Here is a 22,827-nt window from a genome sequence, read left to right as displayed (position 1 = left end):
GATTACACGTTTCAGAAGATTTTATTCATTCATCAAACTCATCGCATCACAGCATCATCCACAGTATGAAACTTTTACATCCAGATTCAGGAGAATCATTACCATCGGTTTCGCGATGTAAATTGTTATGTGAGAAATAACACCGGTACGAGAGTCTAATACTATTATTTCTTATGGTCATTAAAACTCCAACACCCACGGACGAAGGGGAATGATTTACGAAGCGTGATTTATGGGTGAGGGCGGAATTTTTGTGGATAAAACTTGTTGATGAATTCTGGAGATGTTTCATGTATCGTATTAAGAGGGTTTCCTTCAGTCGCATGGAGAAAAACATTTGTTCCTCGGAAAAATTATATGTTTTTCTGAAGCACCTTCTGGTGAGTTGAATCAACTTACTTGTGGATGAAGAAGAGAATTTACACCGCAACGTGATCATTTTCTCAGCGAAAATTGTTCTCGCATTGAGAGAAAAAATTTGAACTATAGAAATTGTAGAATTGATCCAACTATAATTTGTCAAATGGTAACATGGGACGTGAATCAATATGGGAGTTTCAAAAACTGATGAATATTCATATTATTAATTTACCGATCTTCGGACTAGACTCACTAGTTATTCAATATTCGTCCATCAGATATCCATTTACATCTCATTCTTCCTCATAGTGAGATTCTCACCGGGTCAGCTCCGTGCTTCCACCCCCTGGTGCAGTGAGATACCGAGTCCTGACATTAATGTATGAGAGACGTCTTCGGTCCGGCTTTTATCTGCGTGAGAGCACAAACCCACTCGAGTCATATGTGCAACCCATCCCGTAAGGCTTTCCACCGCTGCAAGAGGGTAAATGAGTGTCTTAAGAGGATAAAAGCCATCTGATCATGTGAAGCATAATTCAATTAGCTGTGTAATCGAGCTATCAGGGAGACGTGTGTGGGACGATGATGCGGGGCAAGCACTTCGTCAAGTTACCTACGAGCATTGGTGACGGCTGAAAATCATGTAACGTGATAAAACTGGCATTCTTTCGTTCAACTGTGACACGTAGACCAGACGATGGCGGAAGACGATGACAATCAGAGAGGAGTGAACATGTGTCCCCCTCCGGTACAAAGGAAAATTACTCAGGGTGGCGATGATTTCAACATCGATTTTTACATCTCCATGATTATAGTGATGATGATGATCTCTTAAAGATTGCGGTAGCATCGTTTTCGCAAGCAGACGTGCTCTACGAGGTTATATACAATAATATTGTAATTGTGTACCTGAGGTGCGGTGAAATGCAGAATTAATGAACTGGAATTTATGTTTTGAAAGTACGTGAAGCAAAAATTTGGATTTTTTTCACAGAAATGGGGAGGCATTGTAGTTGTTCAAAGTTAAACTTTGAATTTTCAATCTTAAATGGTTCTTTAAATTTTTCTCTGCGTCAGAATCACTGAAACTTTGAAAAAAACGACTTCGGGAATTCATGATGTCTCATAAATTAATTTTTCACTCAGCGAGAGGAATAAAACCTTGTAATTTATTCATACACTATTGACTGGAATTCTTTTCGGTAATAACCCATGCATTTTAACTCGGATAATTTAAGACGTTCCTCGCAAACTTTTTCCCAGAAAAAGTCGTTTTAAAAAACCATTAGAAATTCGATAATCTCGGGAGGGAAAACTTTAACCGAACTTATCTGCGTTGAAATGCAGAGAGAAAAAGAATACGATGGAATTGAGATTGTCGTTGGAGTTCCGGAATGTTTTATGAGACAACCCGACTTCGCCGTTTCTATTCCGAAGGGAGTCAATGTTCCCTTCAAAATCTTTCGAATTAGAGGGTTTACCATTAAACTATTTTTAAATTTCTAACTAATTTTCATCATTGTTTGACATTCCCATGGGAACTTACACAAATGATTCTAATAAAATAAATTAAAATCGATAAATTCCCAAGTACAACGTAAATATTGTCTCGACTTTTTGATTAATTTGAAAAAAATTTGATTACTTGAAATATTAATCCATGACTCATTTTTCCTGAAAAAAAAATTCTCATAGAAAAGGAAAATAAATAGAAGGGCATCCGTTGACGCATATATCCTGTGACTCACGATTTCCATCGAAATTTCCATGTTCAAAGGATATCGTAATGAGTTTATATGAACGCTCAACCGATTGTTCCTACCTTTCCTATGAAGCTACACGATCCCTCAGTATCGTATTACCAAAGCTACCAATCCCTCTCGATTTCCATTGAAACAATAATTTTCGTGAGAGAACGAAATTTTTTACTTTCCGCCTGACTCAGACAAATCGGAATGTCGATGAGGGAATCAACTCCTTCATTGACGCTGAGACCGGATTCTCGTTTCTTCGATGATTCCATTTCATTAATTTCTCTGCACACTGGCATCAATTGCACAATCGATGAAGCCACTGTGTTTGGATTTACGGCCTCTTCTATAATTCTCCCGGGAAAATTGGATTTTAATTTAACACTTGACCAATAATGCACAACCAAATTCAGAGGAGAGCGATCTCTCGCTCGTAAACATCAAGTGAATATTAAAAAAATTAAAAATGATAAATATAATTTGAGATGCAACGATGGAAAGGAGAGGATCGGAAGCGATTGAGTGTGGGGATAGTACATGCGCACATCTGTTGCGTCATAATGACGAGTGCCCTCGGGGGTCATACATCGGCCAACTGTATTATACATCTAACGGCTACAACGCACATGGGGGAGGTAAATGATTTCTATAGGGGCATGTACATGCACAAAATACATCGACTAGCTTCGTTCGGTTATCATCGCTTTCGACATGTTCTGAAATTCGTATTTTTTACTTTCGTGACTGTCCAATCCTATTTCAATATTACCAAATAATTTCAGCAGCGGATTTTTCATTGTTTATGACCCCGTGGGGTCTTACGTTATTGGAATCACTGGGGTGAGGGTGAAATGCATGAACAAAATTTTTGCCTAATGAAAATGGGGTGTACTGGAGGGATGAATTTAAATCACAGGGCTTGGTGGGGGGCCCATGGCTTTACAGGCAGAATTTTATGGGGATGAAAAATTGTGATCGTACTTGTCATGAAACTACGTTATGGAAAAAATTCCTTGAAATACCCCCGCCTTGAAAAATATCTGGCGTTGGACCATCAGAAAAGTTGAGAATTATATATTTATTATTAATATATTTTCAGGAGAGCCAATTTTTCCTCTCAGTGTAGGTCATGAGTGTCAATTTCCAAGGGGACCTCATCGCCGACAGAACAATGAAGGGCTTGAAGCCCCAATCTGAGAAAATGAATTCGATAAGATTGTAATCTCTCAATGGAGGCCACTGGGTACAAATGAATAAGAAAAATCCAACTGACAATGCCTCGGCGGTGAAGACCAGCCTTCGGATCCCCGAAATTCGCCGGATCGATTGTTTGTTTCATTTCGAAATCACCTACCAACGAATTGAGAAGAAAAATACGGATGGAGAAAAATTTTCTGTGCACAAGGTGGTCACGGACACGGATGGGATCGTGGGATCGAGGGGTATGTACAGTTGTATTGGCCACGGGCCCCCGACCTTCTTGCCAGGATTGCCCGATCGAATCTAGAGTCAACCACTCGGCCAGCTCAACCCGGGACTATATTTTAACGCTCGAGGTGGAGGGAAACCTTTGGGCTCTTCTGGTAATGGGGCATTCAAGGTGAATTGCTAATGGTTCCGCACTTGCCTTTATGAACCCGATTGAAAAATTTAATCAATTGTCCTTTTATCGTGATGTCAAGGTATTTTTTAAACCCCCCAACTGTCTTTGTTTTTTCGCGCACTCTATGGTCAAGAAAAAAAAATTAGGAAAATAAATTACGACTAAATATATCAAGTCGATGTCATTAAACTTGTACAAATCCTCATGAATCCTAAACACTAGAAAAAACATGGATTTAGTTGTCAATGGATGGCGATCGTTGGCTAAATCCGCATCACGATAATGTCCCCAGGTCTCCCAAGACTATCATAAAGTCTGTCAACCTTAAAAAGATCTCCTCAAATGAAGTGAAAAAAGAGCCGTAAACAGCGGTTAACACGATTATTGAATTGCCCAATCGATCATTACGATAGATCATCAGTTACCCTGAGATGGAAATAAATCATTGGTCTATAAGAAAGAAGGTTACTCTCATGTACTCGAAACATTGGCATATCTATCGTCTCGCAAGAGTCGTGACTAAGAGCTCCATATTTTTTTTCTATTTCGTTTTGATATCATTCTTCGATGCTTACAAGTGGTGCATCGCCTCTGTCAATGCCTGGTGCACTGGACGGAGGATTTAACTCCTCGTGTCAATACTCAAGGACGGTATACATTACACTGAATGTTGGTACATAATGGCCAGTGGAATAACACCCTGAGAATGGCGCTGATTCATCCGTCGTGTGAACATTTTATATTTATTCCCTTTAGCTGCAGGTGATAGGTCGGTCGAGTATTCTTCCTAGGTGTCTGTTGACACCCAGAGAAGCATAACAGCTAATCTTTCAGTACATTCACACCAGCTACCTGGACCTAAAGAGCTTGGGTGACTTTTTACTGCCGCTGCGATTAAACGAAATAATTATTAAATAATGAATAGTGAAGTCAGCATGAAATTATATAAATTGCATCGGAGAACTGGGATTTTCAAGACGTCTCAATTTAAGGCCCTACATAGGTAAGTATATATTTATATATACGCTTGTAATGATGATAACTGGGTGACTAATAGAATATAATAATGATAAAACACCTGTTTGAAATAATAATCATTGTTTTCAGTGAAATATTGGGAAAGTGAACTTCTCCCTGACATTTTAACAATAGATATTTTAATAACCGATTATTATTTGTTCTACACTCGACGCAGCTTGGGTCATAGGTTGCAGCGGCCCATGAATTTCAATAATAAATCATTCGCATCAGTTAATTTACAAAAAAAACGTTTCACGACAAAATGCAGGAAAATATCAGAATGTTAACCAGCATTTGGGTGGTACTGAGCATAAAAAATATGAATATTAATAAAAAATCCAGTTCCATATGGCGCAAGAGTTCAACCCCCAACCAATTTATCTGAAATGACATAGCCCGACAATTCGATCCGGTCATACCTTATTGTCTGTCAATCTGCCAACCGAATTGATCCATCAAGGATGCATCCGTGCCCATTCATCACTGATAAATCCAATAGTTGGGGGATTTTTTTCGTGTTTTTTTAATCTTCGAGATGTCATCTCAAATTATATATTTCGGTGGTCCAATCGCGTCTGTACGTTCACATTTCGCTGAATGGATTGTCAGTGAATGCTAATGATGCGAACAATGTTGTGGCATTTCTCTAATGGAAGAGAGAGTGGGCCACACTAGGCCAACGTTGGGCCATCCTCGGCCAATCTTAGCCCATTCTTTAGTTTCTACCGGGGTTCATGCACATCCAACGATAATAGAACGAGTAGAAATGAAAAATGTATCATAAATATTCTGCACAGGGACTTCGATCATGAGCGACGGATTCATAGGAGAGTCCATTACAAGTGGCGTTGCGTGCTTACGAGATTATTTCACATAAAAGTTACCCATCCACTGTTATTACGGTTGCGCATCTTTCCATTCAATTCGCTAGTTATGTTATGACGAAATACATCAGCATTTACGCAAACTTGAATCTCATGTTTGAGATTTTATATTTCTGTTCGAAAGATGAAGTGAACGATTAGTTGGGACTCAAGTCATAACTATGTGATGTTTTATTTTATGATAATGATGATTATTCTACCATTTGTTAAAACCAAAAACCAAGTTAAACAAAATTAACATGCGCCGAGAGGAAATCTAATTAATCAATTAATGCCCAGATAAAAATCATCCAGACTGTTCTTATTGATGTTTCCCATTGACTCAATTGATTCGAAAAAGTTCAAATTTATTCCCTCAAAAGTTTAGTTTCTTTTTTGTCTTAAAAGTTCAAAAGTTTTCCTGTAAAAAAATACACCGTTAATTAAGTCTATTCCCTCTGATATTTTCCTCGTGCCACTAATGTTCAATAACCCTTAGCACTTTGGCTGAAAATTCAAAGAGTCACGTCGACGCAGCCACTAGCACGTGTCGCGTAATAACATGCATCAGAATAACATTACATGAACGAATGGGGGAGTACAGGTCTCCCGAATCGAAAGTGATTGTGATGTGCACCTAGATGTACCGAATAAAAACATTATGATGACAATTAAAGAGAGACAGCCTCCCAGCGCATTGAAAATCAACATTTGTATATATGAGCCAATGTCATAACGGAGAATATTTATGACATAATGGTGAGTGCATCCTCATGGGTAATGACGGAGAAATGAATGCGGCTCTTGAATAATGCGGATGCGTGGATATTTTCCCTTTTATTTAAATTCCCAGTGATAAATACCGTATTTTTTCAACGCGCTGCTTTAATATCTCGTTTGTAAACTGTTATTTATCGTGACGATTTTTCCAGGCAATCGTCGGGAATAACGAGAAGACAGTATCATACCATCACTCCAGTCGTTTATGAGAGTTTTGTATGACACTTCAATGTTTATTATTTTTTTCCTCTCAATTGTGCATTGAAGTCGCTTCACGAGATTTCTACTGGGATCTATTAATACCGCAATCATTAAAAGTCTAGAGGATTTATATGTGACGGGGTGAATAGAGGTGAAGGCGTCTCAAATCCATCAGAATATTCTTTTTCGTATTTTTCTTGCTTGAATTTTGATATTAAAATACTGCGACAATTTTTTAGTTCCAGACCCTTTTTTATTAGGGGATGATGTGAGAAAATGGCCGGTATATCGTGCTCTAGATGAATAGTTAAAATAAATAATGAAACTTATTGAAGTGTTGCATTTGCATGACTTGAATTCCAAAGCCTTCGTGTCTGTCTCTTTTCTCCATGAAAATAATTTCTCAGATGAAATATTTTCCTAGTTTTGGAATTCTCAAGTGAATAACATCCCAAGGGTTAGCTGTAACGGCTTCCCCAGCGCCTTCCGTTCTGACGTACCTGAGAAAGTTCCAACATCGTGAGTGCCGTTGGCGAGCAACGGGTGAGAAGGCTCGATCATCACCGAGCGATAATACCGTTTGACGTGTTATAACCCCTGGAGTTGTTCTCTCTCCGCCCTGTAAAAAGATGAGTCCATGAAAACCTGCGTTACACAAATATTACCGAACGACGGATGATGAAGTGAGCCGCGTGACTGATGTAACCAACGAAAAAAATTTTTTTCTCCGTGAGAAAGTGGATCATAGACGATTTCTGGAACGTCCTCGAGACCTGAGATGAAGATGCACCGCACGATCGAACGGTGTCACAAGACACACCACTTTGGGTGAATTAGGCGGCATCCAGTATTTTATTATTATCAGCCTCCCAAAGAGAATCCCCAAGATTGATTGGTCAAGGTAATTTTCCCAGAAATTAGTACACGATGATCAGACTTTATTCTGATGAAAATAAAAATTATTGGTCTGGAAGAGTAAATAATTTATTATGCGTTAAACTAAAATTTCTTCAACGTGAAATAAGAATTAATCATCATATATTAATTTGTAATAAATTTAGAGATCGAGTGAGGAAATGCTGACTCATGATCCACTTTTATAGAACACAAGGATAATATTTATCAACAACTTCTCTCTCGAACATTAAGCAACTCCAATTAAAATCCACCAACAAAATATTCACGTCACCTGGACGATAACCTTGTTGCACCCAGTAATTTCCGAGTAACCATTCCTCCCCCGATCAAGATCACTCGAAATGGTTTCTCGACATAATCCCGAGATCATGAATATTCTAGTGGCGTGACGGGTAACGGCGGAAACAATCGAAAGGCGAGCAGCAAAGCATGCGAGGTCTGTCTCATCATCTACTGGCGAAATTCACTCTAGTGTCTACCCTATCAATGTCCCACGGACAGACTCATAGGCACGATCAGACCCGTCGACAATCAGCATCAGGTGGGACCCTCTTCCTGAAACAATGGAAAGTGTCCTCTAGCGTGTCATCCACGTGACTGCACGTATTGCCGCTAATTCAATCAACCGACCTCCCCCCCGGGGGAGGATTTTCGCAATAATCCGTTCGATAATATGTTTGCATTTTGTTGCTTTCTATTTGGATGTTAACACGAGGGGACTAGGTGACGAAATCAGTCGCTGACGAAGGTGGCCGGAGCTTTTATTCAGGTTTTGCATTTTTAAACAATTGATTGATGGGAAAATATAGATGAAAACAATAATCCAGAAGAATAAATCGCACGCGGTTCTGTCGAAAATATTTTTCTACTATTGATACCTATCGATTTGATCCCAATGAATTTTTCCTGCCAACCGAGTACATATTTACTTACCATAAACTGTTCATTATCATGCTTTCAATTAAAATTACGAAAAAATAAAATTCCCTTCTGACAGTATCAGACCTTCTTTCTACTCCTGTCCACTTTCCCTCTGACCCCATTGGTTTCCTCGGATTACGCAATATCTCGTGGATTGATTCAACGATTGGTCAGTGTGTTTAGAGATGGCTAAAAAGACTTTGTTCTTTATTCCATCGAGTACTTACGAGATCGAGAAAACGAGGAATGGGCGTCTGGTGTATATCATCCGGGGAGAGAATAGTTTTTACGTCACGTGATTTTTTTTTTTTCCTACAGCTCCTCGGTTCCTTCCTGCTCCAGTTTGTGGTGATTATGGAGCTGGATGTCCTGGAACAAAAGATGATGAGAGTGGGCTACAATGAGGGGTCGCTGGAGAATAAGTGACAGCTGTTGTAAAAGTCGGGGATTTTGTCGGCCGTTGTGTATCCAGATGGGATGTATCTTCTCCATTCATTGATTACCTCATCGACTCCTTTACTCTCTTTATTCCCCCGTACTCGAGTTTATGTAATATGAGTTGGTGCTTTCTTAACGCGATTTTTTTACTATGAAATTATTCCTTTTTATTACTTAAATCGTGTTGTAATTTTTGGAGGTAATTCGTCTGTATCATTTGCTCGGAAAAAATGGGTAATATACTTGGAGATAATTATGGGGGTTGAAATCATACGTGGAGAGGATGAAATGTAGAAAGTTCTAGAATTGTCGGATATCGCGTTTTATTGATCTCCCCTTTGTTATTTGTCCAGTTTTGTTATTCATTTTTCACTTCAAAGGAAAATTATTCCCAGGCGATGCTGTATTTAGCCAGAAAAATACGTCTTTTATGTAATTTACTATATTTTACATGGACTATATTATATTAGTGCAGTATACATGTAGTCGAAAGCAAGAAAATGTCTGAAAAATTGCAGTACCAACGGAATATTGATGTCTCCATAAATTCAGACCAGATTAATCTGACATTTCAATCCCTAATTGATACTAAATCCCTCATCAGAGGGAAAATTCTTCTAATGTCCAAGCTAGGATCATAGATCTCCTGAAATTGGATACTAAATAAATACTCTGAGTTTCCCCCTGCGTGGGTGTCGCAGCAACGACACCAGTGTTAACAGAAACCTACCTATTAATTGCGTTCGTAATTCAGATAGCTATCTGCCGTCAATCCCCGTCGATGAATCTCACAGTTTCATCAATAACTCAGACTCCACAACGCGAAAATGTCAGAGAACACAGTTGAGTGATAAACCCGTGACATTCTTGCGGTTAGGATGTGGCAAAAGAATAAAAAATATCCAGAATTTAATGAGTGAGTGCAGGTATTCTGGGTCGCATTGCATCTTGGTTTCCCCTCTTGTGAGACATTTGTGCGAGGTGTCGAATGATTACTGTTGGTCTATATTTGGCGATACGAGTGCTCATCACTCGCGTTTGGAAAATACTTTGGATCTACAATTACGGGATTGAATCGAAATGAAGGCCTTGCATTCACCCGTGATGAGGAATACCAAGTATAATTATCGGTTGGTTAACAAATTGAATAAGTGGGAAATTGCTCCAGTCATTGGATGGCCATTTCTTCCATTAAATTAACGTTATGATTTTTGGACTATATTTTCTTTCGTCATCATTGAATTTTTTACAAGTGAGTTTCGCCAGATATTCACTTTATTTAAGTGTCATTAACTTTATTACTTTGATTCACCAATTTTTTCAGAGTTCTTTCTGACAGTTCCTTTTATAAAACGGTAGATTCATTTTTATCAAAAATTTCTTTCCGTGTGAACGTTTTAATCGATGTTTGAAATTCAGATAAATTTTTATTCTATTCAGGCATTTTTCATTGTCTAAAACATGTCTACCAACGGTGTGGGAAAATCAGACAGCGATTTAGTGTTTAAGCACATTTACACAGACGCGATCTAAAGATAGCAACACCACGATCGAAAGATAACACACTACAAAAAAATCTAAGACTCGAATTTGAAAGATTATGAGTTTCTAGCAATTAAAATTGACTTACCAGAGAGAACGTAACAAAAAATCAAGATGATTCACCCTTTTAATTACCTATTGAATAAAGAAAATATCACTTCGGTATAAATATTGCGAAGACTAATATTGTCGTCACCCTCTCGGATTAAGACGTTGAGGACTGAGTTTACGTCGAAGTAATGAAGAAAAAAAAATCACCCGAAGAAACGAAATGTTGCACCATCGAGCGTGGAAACAGTATCACGCAATGCGTTTCGGCCACAACAAAGCGCCAACTGCACGCACCTTTCCCGATTCGAATGAAAATTTGTGACCTTGCGCATCATTACAGCTATTAAGCCGAGGTTACTTCGCATGAAGAGAGGTTTGTTGGATATGTAACAATACTAAGACCGGCTTAATGAAATTTTCATGGATACCTTGAGCTAATTCCTGCAATTATTCTCTCGTCATTAATTCGGAGAATGGGATACATCGGAGGATCTTGTTTTGCCATCTGGTGCATCTCGTGTAGAAGTAAATGTTCAGTAAATGTTTTCTCGAGAATAAAAAAATTTCTTGTTTTTATGTGGCTTTCATTTTATCATTCCAATTTTCTTTATTAATAGTTTGTCGCTGCATGTGCGCCAGTCGTTGGAGTTGATACAGCATAAAAGAATGATGAATATTTATCGGAATTTTTTTATTACTGTCCTGTCAATTTTTCAGTAAATTCTAACGACATTTTTTCAGAGAAAATGACAGAATTAAATTCTTCAGGACTTTTCGATTTTTTTGAAAGTTTTTTCTGAATGTTGATGGGATTAACACAAAATGCTCTCTTTGATGCAACAAAATAAGAGACACTCTGATCCCCTACGGATAGGAGCCTCTTAATTGCACAAAACTCCAGCGATTCAGTCTGTCTCTTTGTCACAGAGATGAATCTCCCGAGAATTAAACTAAAGTACAAATAAGCAGGTGGACGAGTGCATCTGATAATAGAAATTTCCATAAACACAGGAAAGTACTTTCATATTTAATTCGGCATGGAATCATCCTCATCGCCTACTTTTTAGCCGTTCGAACGAATATTTATGCAATGACCATATCTCACGGATTTCATGTTTCAATAAAATTCAGAATTACATTTACTGATAATCAAAGAAATTTTACGTTTTTTTGAAATTTATCATACAGCTTTTCTTTACGATTATATGATTAAACTTTTCCAATTTTTTATGCAGCAAATGGTTTTTTTATTCTTCTCATACATCGTTTCCCCAACATTACAATATACTGAATCTAAAAAAAATTGTTGCTATTCTTGCTTGTGCAAAAATCTAGAAATCAGTTTGAAATTGGGACTCAGAAGATATTTCTACTTGCTCACACGAAGCATTCGAAACATTGGAATTTTAATAGCACTCATGAGGTGGTAGTAAATATTTGAAATTTTTGCTGTCAGTCAGTGTTGTAAAGCTATAAAATTTTGTAACATATTAAAACTTCCAAAAGTCCGTTATCAATGTAAAAATGGTGAAAAAAATTGGACATCCCCCAGTGACATATTCCCTGTCACACGGCACAATGTCATATGCTCGCAATCCCTTGTTTCCTTATATCCAGCGACTAGAGAAATTCATTTTATTCCTCTCCTCCGAAAATAAACCTTCGGAAAAATGTAAGAGGGGAGAAAATAACTGGAAATATATACACAAGTAAATAACGAAAATGCAAGAGCCATTTGTCTCTGTCCATGAATAAATACGTCAAATGTTAGCATCGAGTGGGTGGACTATTTCGAATAAATTTATCCCGTAAACAGCGTCTCGTATGACTTCCTGTATGCCGCAACAGTCGCATCATGTACGAAATGCCTCAGTTGCATCTGCAATCTCGTTTATGACTACAAAACTCATATTCAACGGTCGTATACCCTCTGACAAACCAAACAGACAGTACTGGCATACTTATCGCTATGTCAAACTAGAGAGATAAATTCGAATTATGAGAGTTGGGTACCTCCGAAGAACTGTTGGTCAAACGAATTACATGAGGGTGATTCTGATCCGGGGGATAACTTCATTAGTGTAATGGCGCAATCCAGATAAGTCTGATTGCACGCTACATGGAGAGAATTTTTCCATAAAAATTATTCCAGCGTCGAGTGTAGAAAAATATTTGTCGTATCTTGCAATTTGCGATTAATGTTTCTTTTAACTTGGAGAATTTTTATTCCGACGCATAATACCTAAATGGATAAAATAAAATTTGACATAATTTGACAGTAATTAATAATCAATGATTGATTAATTTTTTTCATCGAAACTTTCTCTCTTCATGATAATTTCGTTTTTCATTTAATATGACGAAGAAAATTCCAAGGAAAATAAAAAGGCAATGAAGAAATGTCCCGAGGATGGCATCAGGCAGGATGAGATCATCCACTTGATATTGATATCCGATCGTGACTGTTGCGGGGATTAAACCGTGTAAATGACTACCAAGACGAATGCTTTATAGAGCTACCGCTTCGTTCCGAGTCTTCGCACTACGGTCCGTATCTACTGACACTCCAGCCCCCATGAATCGTTCGATAGGGATCGAGTACGTCTCATCGGCGTAACTGGCAGTTGGCCATTTTTCTCAACTCTCCCAACCATTGGGGGTACGTATGCAGATTCAAGCGCATTACCGGACAGGATAATTGAGACGTGTCAGTGAGGAGGCGAAAATCTGGCTGATGGGCACGATCCATCGACGTTTGTCGTTGGCATGCCGACGAGATTAAAGAGTGGTGGGTTAGGCGCACATAAAATGCGCCGACACAAGGCGCCAAGAAAATTATTGACTGCCATGGGGATTACCTCACTGTGAGGCCATAAAATTTTGTTGATTTTCTTTTTCAAATCCCGACCAAATTGCCGATTGGAAATGAGCGATCTTAAATAAAAGATTAGGCCAGATGAATTAACACTTTCTCTCCTCTATTCAAAATTATGCGCTTGGAAGGCGAATGGACTCCTTAGTGGAGCAATGACTGATTGGTTTTTCAAGTTATTTAATTCAATGTCAAGTTATTGAGGAATTATATGGAAGTCTTTTTGCGTTTCTCTTTGCGAATAAATTGGAGAATGAAAAAAAAATCTAGTCAGATTATGGGAAAATAGTTTAAATTTTATGGATTTACCAGGAGAAAATGATGACATCTGAAAATTTACTGAAGATCCAAGGGAATTGGACGATTTGAAAAATTAAGAATATGATCACTTAAATTTCAATAATTATGATGACTATTCCCGGAATAATTCAATCGCAATTACTCGTTTCTACTGATTCTTTCACGAGCTAGATAATTTTTAATGATGAAATGCCATAAAATTTCAGTGCAACAACCACTTGAAGCCCACCAAGAGAAATGTTCAATAAAAATCACCCGAAAAGTCCCTCAATTTCCAAACTTGACTTGTGTCTTAGGGCCGATAAAAAAATAACAAATTCCTCAACCCCCAAAACCAAGTACCCCAATCCTCCCCGCAAGTTCACCATCACCAAGAATCGCCTTCCACCTCTCATAACCCCCCCGGATTCTGCCGATTGGAGGATGTTACTCTACTTGCAGTATTTCACTTTCACTAACCCCGGAGGCCTCCCACGAGCTCATCTCCGGTGTCTCCCCTCCCTCCAATTCACCCAGAGTTCCAGCGATGGGTCACTCACCACGTTCGCCAGTTGAGGTCGTCCTCCCACCTCTCATTTTCCCCCTCGTTTTTCCCAGAACATACCCCACCTCCAGTTCCCCACAAGGGGCAGTCCACTTACCCACATTTCGCGTATTTAATCCCATCTCTCTCTCCAGCAAGGAGTCGAAAAAAAAGGCCAAGAGAGGGCAAGAATCAGGAGACTCAGCGAGACCACCCCATCACCACTGGTGGGAGATTTGACAATTGGGGGTGCTTAACCAGGAGTATATATTGTCAGTCCAACACCTCCACCATCAGTCACCTCTCTGACTTTACCAATACCAAGTGTTAACCTCAGAATAGCTCCGGTGAGTCTCTACAGACAGTCCACTGCCATCACCAGGAGTATTCATCAATACTCCATCAAGTTCTCCCACAATTATTTATCCCCAAACACTGGGTTCTTGTGCGGATTGTGTGTTTATCCCCCTTAATCCAACCGGTCCAACTGTCCCATAAGCCTGAAAATTGGAGTGCTCTCCCGGCTCGGACGGAGTATTAACTATTGAATCAACTTCGTCGTTTGTTTCCACTACAAAAAATTCAACTGAAGTTTGATTACAGCTTTTCACTCTCTCGGATGTTACAAGTCGTGGAGTCAGGAGGACTTTCCATTATCGTGGGCAACCGCGGAAAAATGATAAACACGGGGAGGGGGAAATGTCGGGGACACTGTTAAAGATGTCAATGACAATGGAACAGTCAAGTTCGATTGTCCGAGGAATTGAGTTTCGTAATTTTGGATTTCATTTTTTAGGTAATTTCACGTCGACTAGCGCAACTGTAAACGATCATGAAGAGGTGGTTGCTGTGGATGGGTGAGTGATTATTTAGTTTTTTATTTTTGGTGCAGGATTACTCAGAAAATTACCCGTTGACGACAAATACCGCATGCAGAATTCAATCAAATCTCGTTGCAATGTTGTAATATAATTATTTGAATAGGTTTGCTTCGTTAGTTTTTTTTTTTCATTTTCGTAATTACTGAGAGGCATCTTGGACGCATCTCCGCGATTCGTATTTCATATAAACGTGGGGGAGGGGGGAGGGGGAATCTCAATCCGCAAATGAGGGACAGTTTTGCAATGGGTCGTGGTAACAATGAGTGTATTATTGAAAGTACCAAAAACACGTGGAGTGTTATTGCGCTAGATGCCACATTCTGTGAAACGAATGTTTCAACGGGTGAAGATGGGATTGAGAGGGGGTGGGGGTGGGGGGGAAGAGAGGTGTTGTAACTTCCTCTAATTAAAATGGGTTGGAGATTAAGTTCCGTGGCTCACAGACAAGGGCATTGTTCCGAGTTTGGTGCGTGTTGCTGGGAGGAGGCTTTTGTAGGCATTGGGGTGCTGGGCATAAAGGTCAAGTGTATCCGGTGACTGGAACCATTTTTTCGGCTTTCGGCGGTCTCGAGGCAATGGGATTTTCATTATGGGTTTCGGTGCTCTAGAAATGATCTTTGGGAAAGAAATCCGAGTGGTGGAAGCCACATGAGATTTTAATCAATGATATTTCGGGAATTGTTGTGCTGCCTTCCTATTTAATGTATTATCATATTCATGATATTAGAGTTCAGCGGTTAAGTGGAATTTTAAAGTGTCTCGTCATTTTTTATCAGAGAATGTTTAAGGTGCTCCTTTGGAACAGACGTTTTTCTGAAGATTGCACTCATGTTTCATGGATAATGTTTATAATAGTCGTCAGCTGTTGAAAAAAAAGGCTAACTAGCTGTATTACACACTTTACGAGGTAATAAATAATGAAATCCGATCCCCCTGAACTCGATATTTCCATCTTATGAGAAAATGGTTCTTACGATGTTCTTAAAAGACTAATTCATGATAGATTGTTAAATCCCAAATACGGTGACTCGTTTGCAAAATTTTGTACTACACAATTCCTGCGATATTCAACATTAGAAAATGCAAAATTTTTTGAGAGAGTTTGGCGATGGGGAACTGGATTGGAGATTAATTATTCACAGGGGCTCTAATCTACAAACTAAAGTAGCCCAAATTCTTATACATGAAATTAAAATTGAAATTTATCGTACAGTTGATCAGAAATTAATAATTGGAAATTATTCGACTACAGTTTAGTCAGTATAAGGTATTCTAATAGGATTCACCAGTAGTCCCTAGAAAGAACAAATTAGCAAAGTTGCACTAAATGTATGACATGAAAGTCATTACTCACTTAACACCTGCACCTGAATTCTCCGTCTCCCAGGACAAATAACTGTGACTTCATGCTTACAAAAACGTGAATAACCGGAGTGGGAGTGGGTAATCGTACGCACGCGATGTTGAGAATGGTAACCCAGTCAACAGAAAGTGTGTGATGATCGTCTCCCGGGAGTTCCCCCGATTGTTGCGTGCGAATTTTCGGAACGAGATTCGTCAGTGAAGTGATTTGAAAAATCTGTGACATAACTTCCCGTTAATTAATTAGGAACATTGTCGGTATGTCAAGACGGGGATTAAGTTTACACTCGTTTCTCACCAACTCGAGCCGGTAGTTTAATGAAAATTTCAAGAGCCGCATTGTTTCCCCAGCAATGTCGTCATCACGAGTGCCAAATACTCCAACTATTTGGAATAATTTGAATTTCTTTTTTCTTTCAGCCTGGCTGGCCATCGTCGATGTTTCAACGGTAAGTCCGGACTTCCTTCATATTTTTCACGACAAATACAAGTAAATGGCGACTGTTACAAACTCTCAACGCCGAGGGCGTTACAAAATTGATGGAGATTGCTTCTGATGCTTTGAGGAATTCCCAGTTCGTGTCGTCCTCGCGGGCAAACTTTGTATCCTTTGTCAGTGGAGTTGGGAAATATGATATGATAAAAACAACTCGATATGGAATGACACGAAGTTCCAAGATGAAAACGGGCAGGTCTTCCTCCGAGAAACTTATTTTTTTTTCCTCCAATTGCGCAATACTATGCATCTATCGTGCGATCGGCTCGTGGCACCGCATGATGTAATCTGGAAACCACGCGAGGGTAGAAGATAGCACCGATGGGTGGGGAGAGAATAAAAAAAGACAGAGTACGTCTCTGGTGTTGGCTTTTCTCGTGTTGCCCTGGGTGCCGAGGTCATTTCGTTCCTTTCTCCTTCTTTTCTCATGTTTTCTTCATCTTTTTCTTCTCATGTATCTGATCTAATCGCTGATCTACGAATCAAGATAGAAATGGATTAAGTGTTTTTGTACTTAGTGGGTGTTCTGATGTTTTAGGCGCAGGATGGATATAATTATCCGGTGCCGAGCAATCCGTTGATTCCGGGAACGTCTCCGAAACCCCCAGGAGGATTTCCGGGGACAGGAGGAGATGAGTATCCTTCGGGGGGTTTTCCGGGGCCAACACCTACGCCTACGTCACCAGGGAGACAGCCTGGATTTCCCACCGGCGGCTCAGGAGGTTATCCTAGTGGGAGACCTGGTGGACGACCTGGCGGACGGCCTGGTCAGCCTGATCAAGGATACCCCAGTGGACGGCCTGGCCAGCCTGATCAAGGATACCCTAGCGGGCGGCCTGGTCAGCCTGATCAGGGATATCCTAGTGGTCGACCGGGTCAACCGGATCAGGGATATCCGAGTGGAAGACCTGGTGGACGCCCTGGTCAACCTGATCAGGGATATCCTAGTGGAAGACCGGGTCAACCGGATCAGGGATACCCTAGTGGAAGACCAGGCGGACGTCCAGGTCAGCCTGATCAAGGATACCCTAGCGGACGGCCTGGTCAACCTGATCAGGGATATCCTAGTGGACGACCTGGCCAGCCTGATCAAGGATACCCGAGTGGAAGACCCGGAGGACGTCCGGGTCAGCCCGATCAGGGATATCCGAGTGGACGACCTGGTCAACCTGATCAAGGATACCCCACGGGACGACCAGGAGGGCGTCCTGGGCAGCCCGGCGGTCAACCCGAAGGATACCCCCGTGACAGACCTTCCATTCCCTTCCCGGGTGATCGCCCAGGACAGCCTCAACAGCCGGGTTACCCCGGTCAACAACCACAAGGACCGAATGGACGTGAACCCGATGGTTTCCCACGCGACAGACCAGATCAAAGACCTGGATTTCCTCCGGGTTCAAACAGACCCAAACCAACGACTCAGCCTGGAGGTTCCGATGGATATCCACGGGATAAACCATCAGGTCAATTCCCAGGTGATCGACCAGGGCAGGGACAGCAGCCAGGTTTACCACGTCCCCTGGGTCCTGGTACGCAGCCAGGTCAGAGACCAGGCGGTCAAACTCCGGGTTATCCTCGCGATAGGCCATCGGTGCCCTTCCCCGGGGGAGACAGACCTGATCAACCTCAACAACCAGGCTATCCAGATACTTCTCAGAGGCCAGGTACTTTCCCAGGAAAAAAACCTCCCTTCCAGCCAGGAACAAAGCAGCCCCCTCCGACATCGTTCGACGATTTTCCACGGGATAAGCCAGGTCAGGGCCAACAACCGGGCGTTCCCGGAGGACAGAAGCCTGGATTTCCTGGATACGATAGTGGCAGGCCCGGTCAGGGGAAGCCCACCTTCCCTGGAAATGATATTGTTCCTCCTGGGCAAGATCGACCCGGATTTCCCGGTAGCCAACAGCCAGGTTATCCAGGTGGTGAGCCAGGACAGAGACCGACCTTCCCTGGCGATGATATCCTTCCTCCACCAGGGCAAAGACCAGGTTTCCCAGGTGGACAACAACCAGGTTTCCCAGGTGGACAACAACCAGGTTTTCCCGGCGGACAACGACCAGGTTTCCCAGGTGGACAGCAGCCAGGTTTCCCAGGTGGACAGCAGCCAGGTTTCCCAGGTGGACAGCAGCCAGGTTTCCCAGGTGGACAACCAGGTGACGGTAACGATGGTGATGATGGCTCTTACGACGACGGCGATTACTCTGCTATACCCGGTGAGCCAGGTCGCGATTATCCAATCTACTCTGAAGTCCCTGAAACCGGCTTCAGTTGTGACGCCCAACAGTTCCCGGGGTATTACGCCGACGTCGAGACTCAGTGTCAAGTATTCCACGTCTGTGCAAACAATAAAACCTACGACTTCCTCTGCCCCAATGGAACTATCTTCCACCAGGAGTACTTCGTTTGCGTGTGGTGGAATCAGTTTGATTGTAACTCGGCTCCCAGCTTGTACTATCTGAACGAGAACTTGTACGATTATTCAATTGTTGGAACGCCATCGCCCCAGGGGCCGTTTGGACCACAGGGTCCTGGATTCCCAGGGCAGGGACCATCTGGCCCAGGTATATTCATGATTTTATCAGCTCGTGGAAGAAATATAGATTTTTAGATATTGTTGAGGCAGCTTGAGGGGGATACTTCGATTCATAAACATAATTCACTTGCTCCTTCACAGGCTTCCCAGGACAAGGACCAAGCCCGTCACCAGGCTACCCAGCTCAACCTCAAGGACCATCTGGACCAGGTGAGTTATACATGCCACTTTCGTCGGGACAAATGAACTGAGAACTAATTTTGCCTCAGGTTTCCCAGCTCAAAGGCCGTCTGGCCCCGGATACCCAGGGCCACAAGGACCGGACGGTTATCCTGGACAAAGACCGTCTGGACCAGGTAAAAAATGAGGTTCAAAATGATCATTTATTTTCATTAATTCCTGTAATATTCAATACATTCCATACAGGGTTCCCGGGACAAGGGCCACAAGGACCTTCGGGACCTAGTTTCCCAGGACAGCCGCAACAGCCTTCCGGGCCAGGTAAAAAAAAATTTAGTCAACATGTGGCATTCTCTGAACAAGATTTATCATCCTCAGGATATCCAGGACCAAGTTCACCATCGGGACCAGGCTACCCTGGAGGAGTATCCCGGCCAGGTTACCCAGGCCCCGGTCCTCAAGGCCCCTCAGGCCCAGGTTACCCAGGCCCCGGTCCTCAAGGACCTTCATCGCCAGGTAATGACGCACGCTTCAAACCACCCAAATTAATTTCAATTAACTCTGAAAATCTTTTGCACAGGTTATCCAGGTCAGCGACCATCAGGCCCTCAAGAGCCATCTGGCCCTCAAGGCCCATCCGGCCCAGGTAAATCCATACACCCTCTATCAATTATTGTTACGACCCTTTTAGTAGAGCGAATCGCGCACTATGAACGAGAACATGAGGAAAAATCGGACACGTTGAGTTATTTACCCTCAAAAGCTTTCTCCGCACAATGAAATCATTCTTATTGCAGGTTACCCGAACCAATCGCCATCAGGCCCAGGTTCTCGGCCGCAGCGTCCAGGAGGCCCCACATACCTAACCCCCCTGCCCCCCACTGACGGTTTCCCGAGCCGTCCCCCTTCACCGCCAACCTCCGGCCGGCCGGGTTATCCCTCCCCAACGGGCCCCTCGACCCCGCAGTACCCCACCGCCCAGCCGGGCAGGCCCACCCAACCCGGACAAAATGGCTATCCAACCCCAGGTAGACCGCAGACCCCCGGCACCTCGCCGGAGTACCCCAGCGGTCGGCCCTCTCCTCCCACCTCAAACATTCCATTCCCACCCGTAGGACCATCGAAACCAGACCGCGAATACCTTCCACCCCTGGCGGGCTAAGCCAAATCATCGCCAGTAAAGGGATGAAGGAAAAAAAATCCATGTCAACCAGCCATCAGCATACCCACCTGTTGGCGCTGGACCTTGATAATAAAAAGGACCTCTGATGTGGACGAGGTGATGCAGCCCAACAGAATCTAAATCATCGTCAATCCTGACAATCCGAATAAATTTTATTAAATTTTTTACATCTTCTTTTTTTTAATGAATTGTCCATAAGAGGAGGATTCCACCGATGTGATGATTCTCCTCATGTATTAATTAACAAGACCGTATTTATTTATTCCGCTTTTCTAGAATTTAGAGAAAAGACAAAAAAATGATATTCCCGTAGAGTTACCATAAATAGTTGGGAAGATCAGGATGTGTATCGATGACTCGTAAACGACGTATTCACGGGGTGAAAGTGAATGCTGGTGTCTTCCATAATCCAAGATCGTAATCCCGTAGTTAGCTGTATACGTCACACTGATATACGATATGCAACTTGTTCCCGCTGAACAATATCATCTGCGGTTAGGCAATACATTAGGCATGACGTAATTTTAATGATAATTATAAAATTATATGATGATTGAAAAATAATGAAAAGAACACAAGCGTTTTTTTTTGTAACAATGGTTTTGAGACACCTATTCGTGGGATGCCATTATGTATGTTATTTTATACGTGAAATAAAACTATGAAAGACATCTTTGCAAGTCATCTTGATTGTTTTTCTTTTACAGTTTACTCTCAATTCACAGGCCTTTTCTTTATTACCATTATTTTTCGTCGAATTGTGATGTACGAGGCCTTTCCCTTCTCTTGTTCCTCACTCATTACTGTAATTAGTTATTTCGAATTGTTAGCAATCACAGAGTTACATAAACTCTGACACACTGGGTGTCATGATCTTAACGCGATTACTGTGAACTCTGGTGCAGCATTGCGTGGAATGCTCATTGTCATTAATTTCAACATTTTCAATAATTTTTCATCGGTCGATGTTGACACCGAAGGAGTTATTCCGAGAATTGGTCCAAATTTTTCATTTTTACCTGGTAATTTTAATCATTGCGATTGTAAATTCATGCCTCGGTGCTGCAAGCTCGCGCGAACCCTTTGACCTTGCAATTACATGTTTCAAAAGTGCCAGAGAAGACCAGCAATTAGTTGTAGGAATACCCATGCTTACCATCGATAACCACAATGTGCGAGATTGTTGCCTGTCTTGGTGGATCACGATAGATTCCAGGGAATTCTAAATGGAGGAGGTAATTGCGGAGCTGTTCATGGGTATGTGGATACCCCACCCAGATATGTAAAATTATGGTCAGTAACAATTCAGTGAGAGGGCAGTTATCATTTTAGATTCTTCAATTTTACAATCTCTTCACAATTTTCTGAATATTAATGACTAATGAAACAAGTGGAAAATTGCGTTTTTATTGCGTATAGTGTAGTTAATTTTGCTGTTACATTAGCAATGAGCTTCCGTGTGGCAATATAGCACATAATCTCCAGCTGTCCCGTTTTATTGATTGTTTATTTCGGGTTAGTAAAAATGGAAATTTTTTTTTCGTAAACCCATTATAAAATACATTAGGAAAAAAAATCGATTTGATCTATTCATTGACGAACAACTGAATTGAAATTCATTTACATACCCAATCATCGAACAAAATCAATGATTAATTAATAGGTGATGGAGATTAATCACCTATCACCCACATAATTGATAATCCCATGACTTCCACCGATTATTTCTCTAATCATGAGATGCTCCATTCATTCTGATTAAAATTCACACAGAGATATGAATCTCCCCATGATCTATCGCGCTGAATGATCGAAACGTCCTTGCGAGGACGTTGCAACGGCAGTTGGTGTAATTACAGCAGCGTGTAAGGCCAATCCCCATCCCTCACTCGAGATCCAGGCATTTGAATAAAAATTGATCGACGTTTAGAGGTGATAGCCGAGTCATTTGGACAGCTGACAAATAATCAATATGATCGAAAGTTCACGACGCTCTTTACCCGGCAATTATCTCCCTCGAACTTTATGCATTCACTCTCGGCACGAGTC

General features: G+C 41.4%; 2 protein-coding genes across 3 annotated transcripts; one reads left to right on the top strand and one right to left on the bottom strand.

The window, feature by feature from the left end:
* Window positions 1–77: 77 nt before the first annotated feature.
* LOC135171572 (uncharacterized) lies at window positions 78–16,491 on the bottom strand. Its single transcript, XM_064138204.1, has 5 exons — window positions 16,379–16,491; window positions 8,645–8,786; window positions 7,768–8,051; window positions 7,079–7,197; window positions 78–834 (listed from the first exon to the last, which is right to left on the bottom strand). The coding sequence occupies exons 3-5, from the start codon at window positions 7,864–7,866 to the stop codon at window positions 768–770; spliced, it is 285 nt and encodes a 94-aa protein (XP_063994274.1). The 5' UTR covers window positions 7,867–8,051; window positions 8,645–8,786; window positions 16,379–16,491; the 3' UTR covers window positions 78–767.
* Window positions 14,326–21,458, top strand: LOC135171558 (collagen alpha-5(IV) chain-like). 2 transcript variants are annotated; one of them, XM_064138195.1, is made up of 11 exons: window positions 14,326–14,490; window positions 14,940–15,000; window positions 16,807–16,835; window positions 17,421–18,975; window positions 19,024–19,443; window positions 19,557–19,625; window positions 19,685–19,771; window positions 19,842–19,916; window positions 19,974–20,111; window positions 20,176–20,241; window positions 20,393–21,458. In XM_064138195.1, the coding sequence occupies exons 2-11, from the start codon at window positions 14,976–14,978 to the stop codon at window positions 20,755–20,757; spliced, it is 2,829 nt and encodes a 942-aa protein (XP_063994265.1). In that variant the 5' UTR covers window positions 14,326–14,490; window positions 14,940–14,975; the 3' UTR covers window positions 20,758–21,458. The 2 variants fall into 2 exon arrangements, with proteins under 2 accessions (XP_063994265.1, XP_063994259.1); XM_064138189.1 differs by having other exon boundaries at window positions 17,421–19,443.
* The last annotated feature ends 1,369 nt before the right edge of the window (window positions 21,459–22,827 follow it).

The sequence above is a fragment of the Diachasmimorpha longicaudata genome, chromosome 2 (assembly GCF_034640455.1).
Source record: "Diachasmimorpha longicaudata isolate KC_UGA_2023 chromosome 2, iyDiaLong2, whole genome shotgun sequence".
Classification (NCBI taxonomy): domain Eukaryota; kingdom Metazoa; phylum Arthropoda; class Insecta; order Hymenoptera; family Braconidae; genus Diachasmimorpha; species Diachasmimorpha longicaudata.
The sequence above is the reverse complement of the archived record's forward strand: the minus strand, read 5'-3'. Positions and strand labels throughout refer to the sequence as shown.

What these genes read in the sequence shown, in the direction of transcription:
- LOC135171558 (XM_064138189.1), top strand. Translation starts at nt 14,976, where the DNA reads ATGAAGAGGTGGTTGCTGTGGATGG. An exon ending in GCAACAGCCTTCCGGGCCAG is followed by an intron (nt 19,917 to 19,973) that starts GTAAAAAAAAAT and finishes TATCATCCTCAG; the next exon opens with GATATCCAGGACCAAGTTCA. An exon ending in TCAAGGCCCATCCGGCCCAG is followed by an intron (nt 20,242 to 20,392) that starts GTAAATCCATAC and finishes TTCTTATTGCAG; the next exon opens with GTTACCCGAACCAATCGCCA.
- LOC135171572 (XM_064138204.1), bottom strand. Translation starts at nt 7,866, where the DNA reads ATGATCTCGGGATTATGTCGAGAAACCATTTCGAGTGATCTTGATCGG. An exon ending in GCAACAAGGTTATCGTCCAG is followed by an intron (nt 7,198 to 7,767) that starts GTGACGTGAATA and finishes ATCTTTTTACAG; the next exon opens with GGCGGAGAGAGAACAACTCC. An exon ending in CGATGTTGGAACTTTCTCAG is followed by an intron (nt 835 to 7,078) that starts GTACGTCAGAAC and finishes ACCCTCTTGCAG; the next exon opens with CGGTGGAAAGCCTTACGGGA.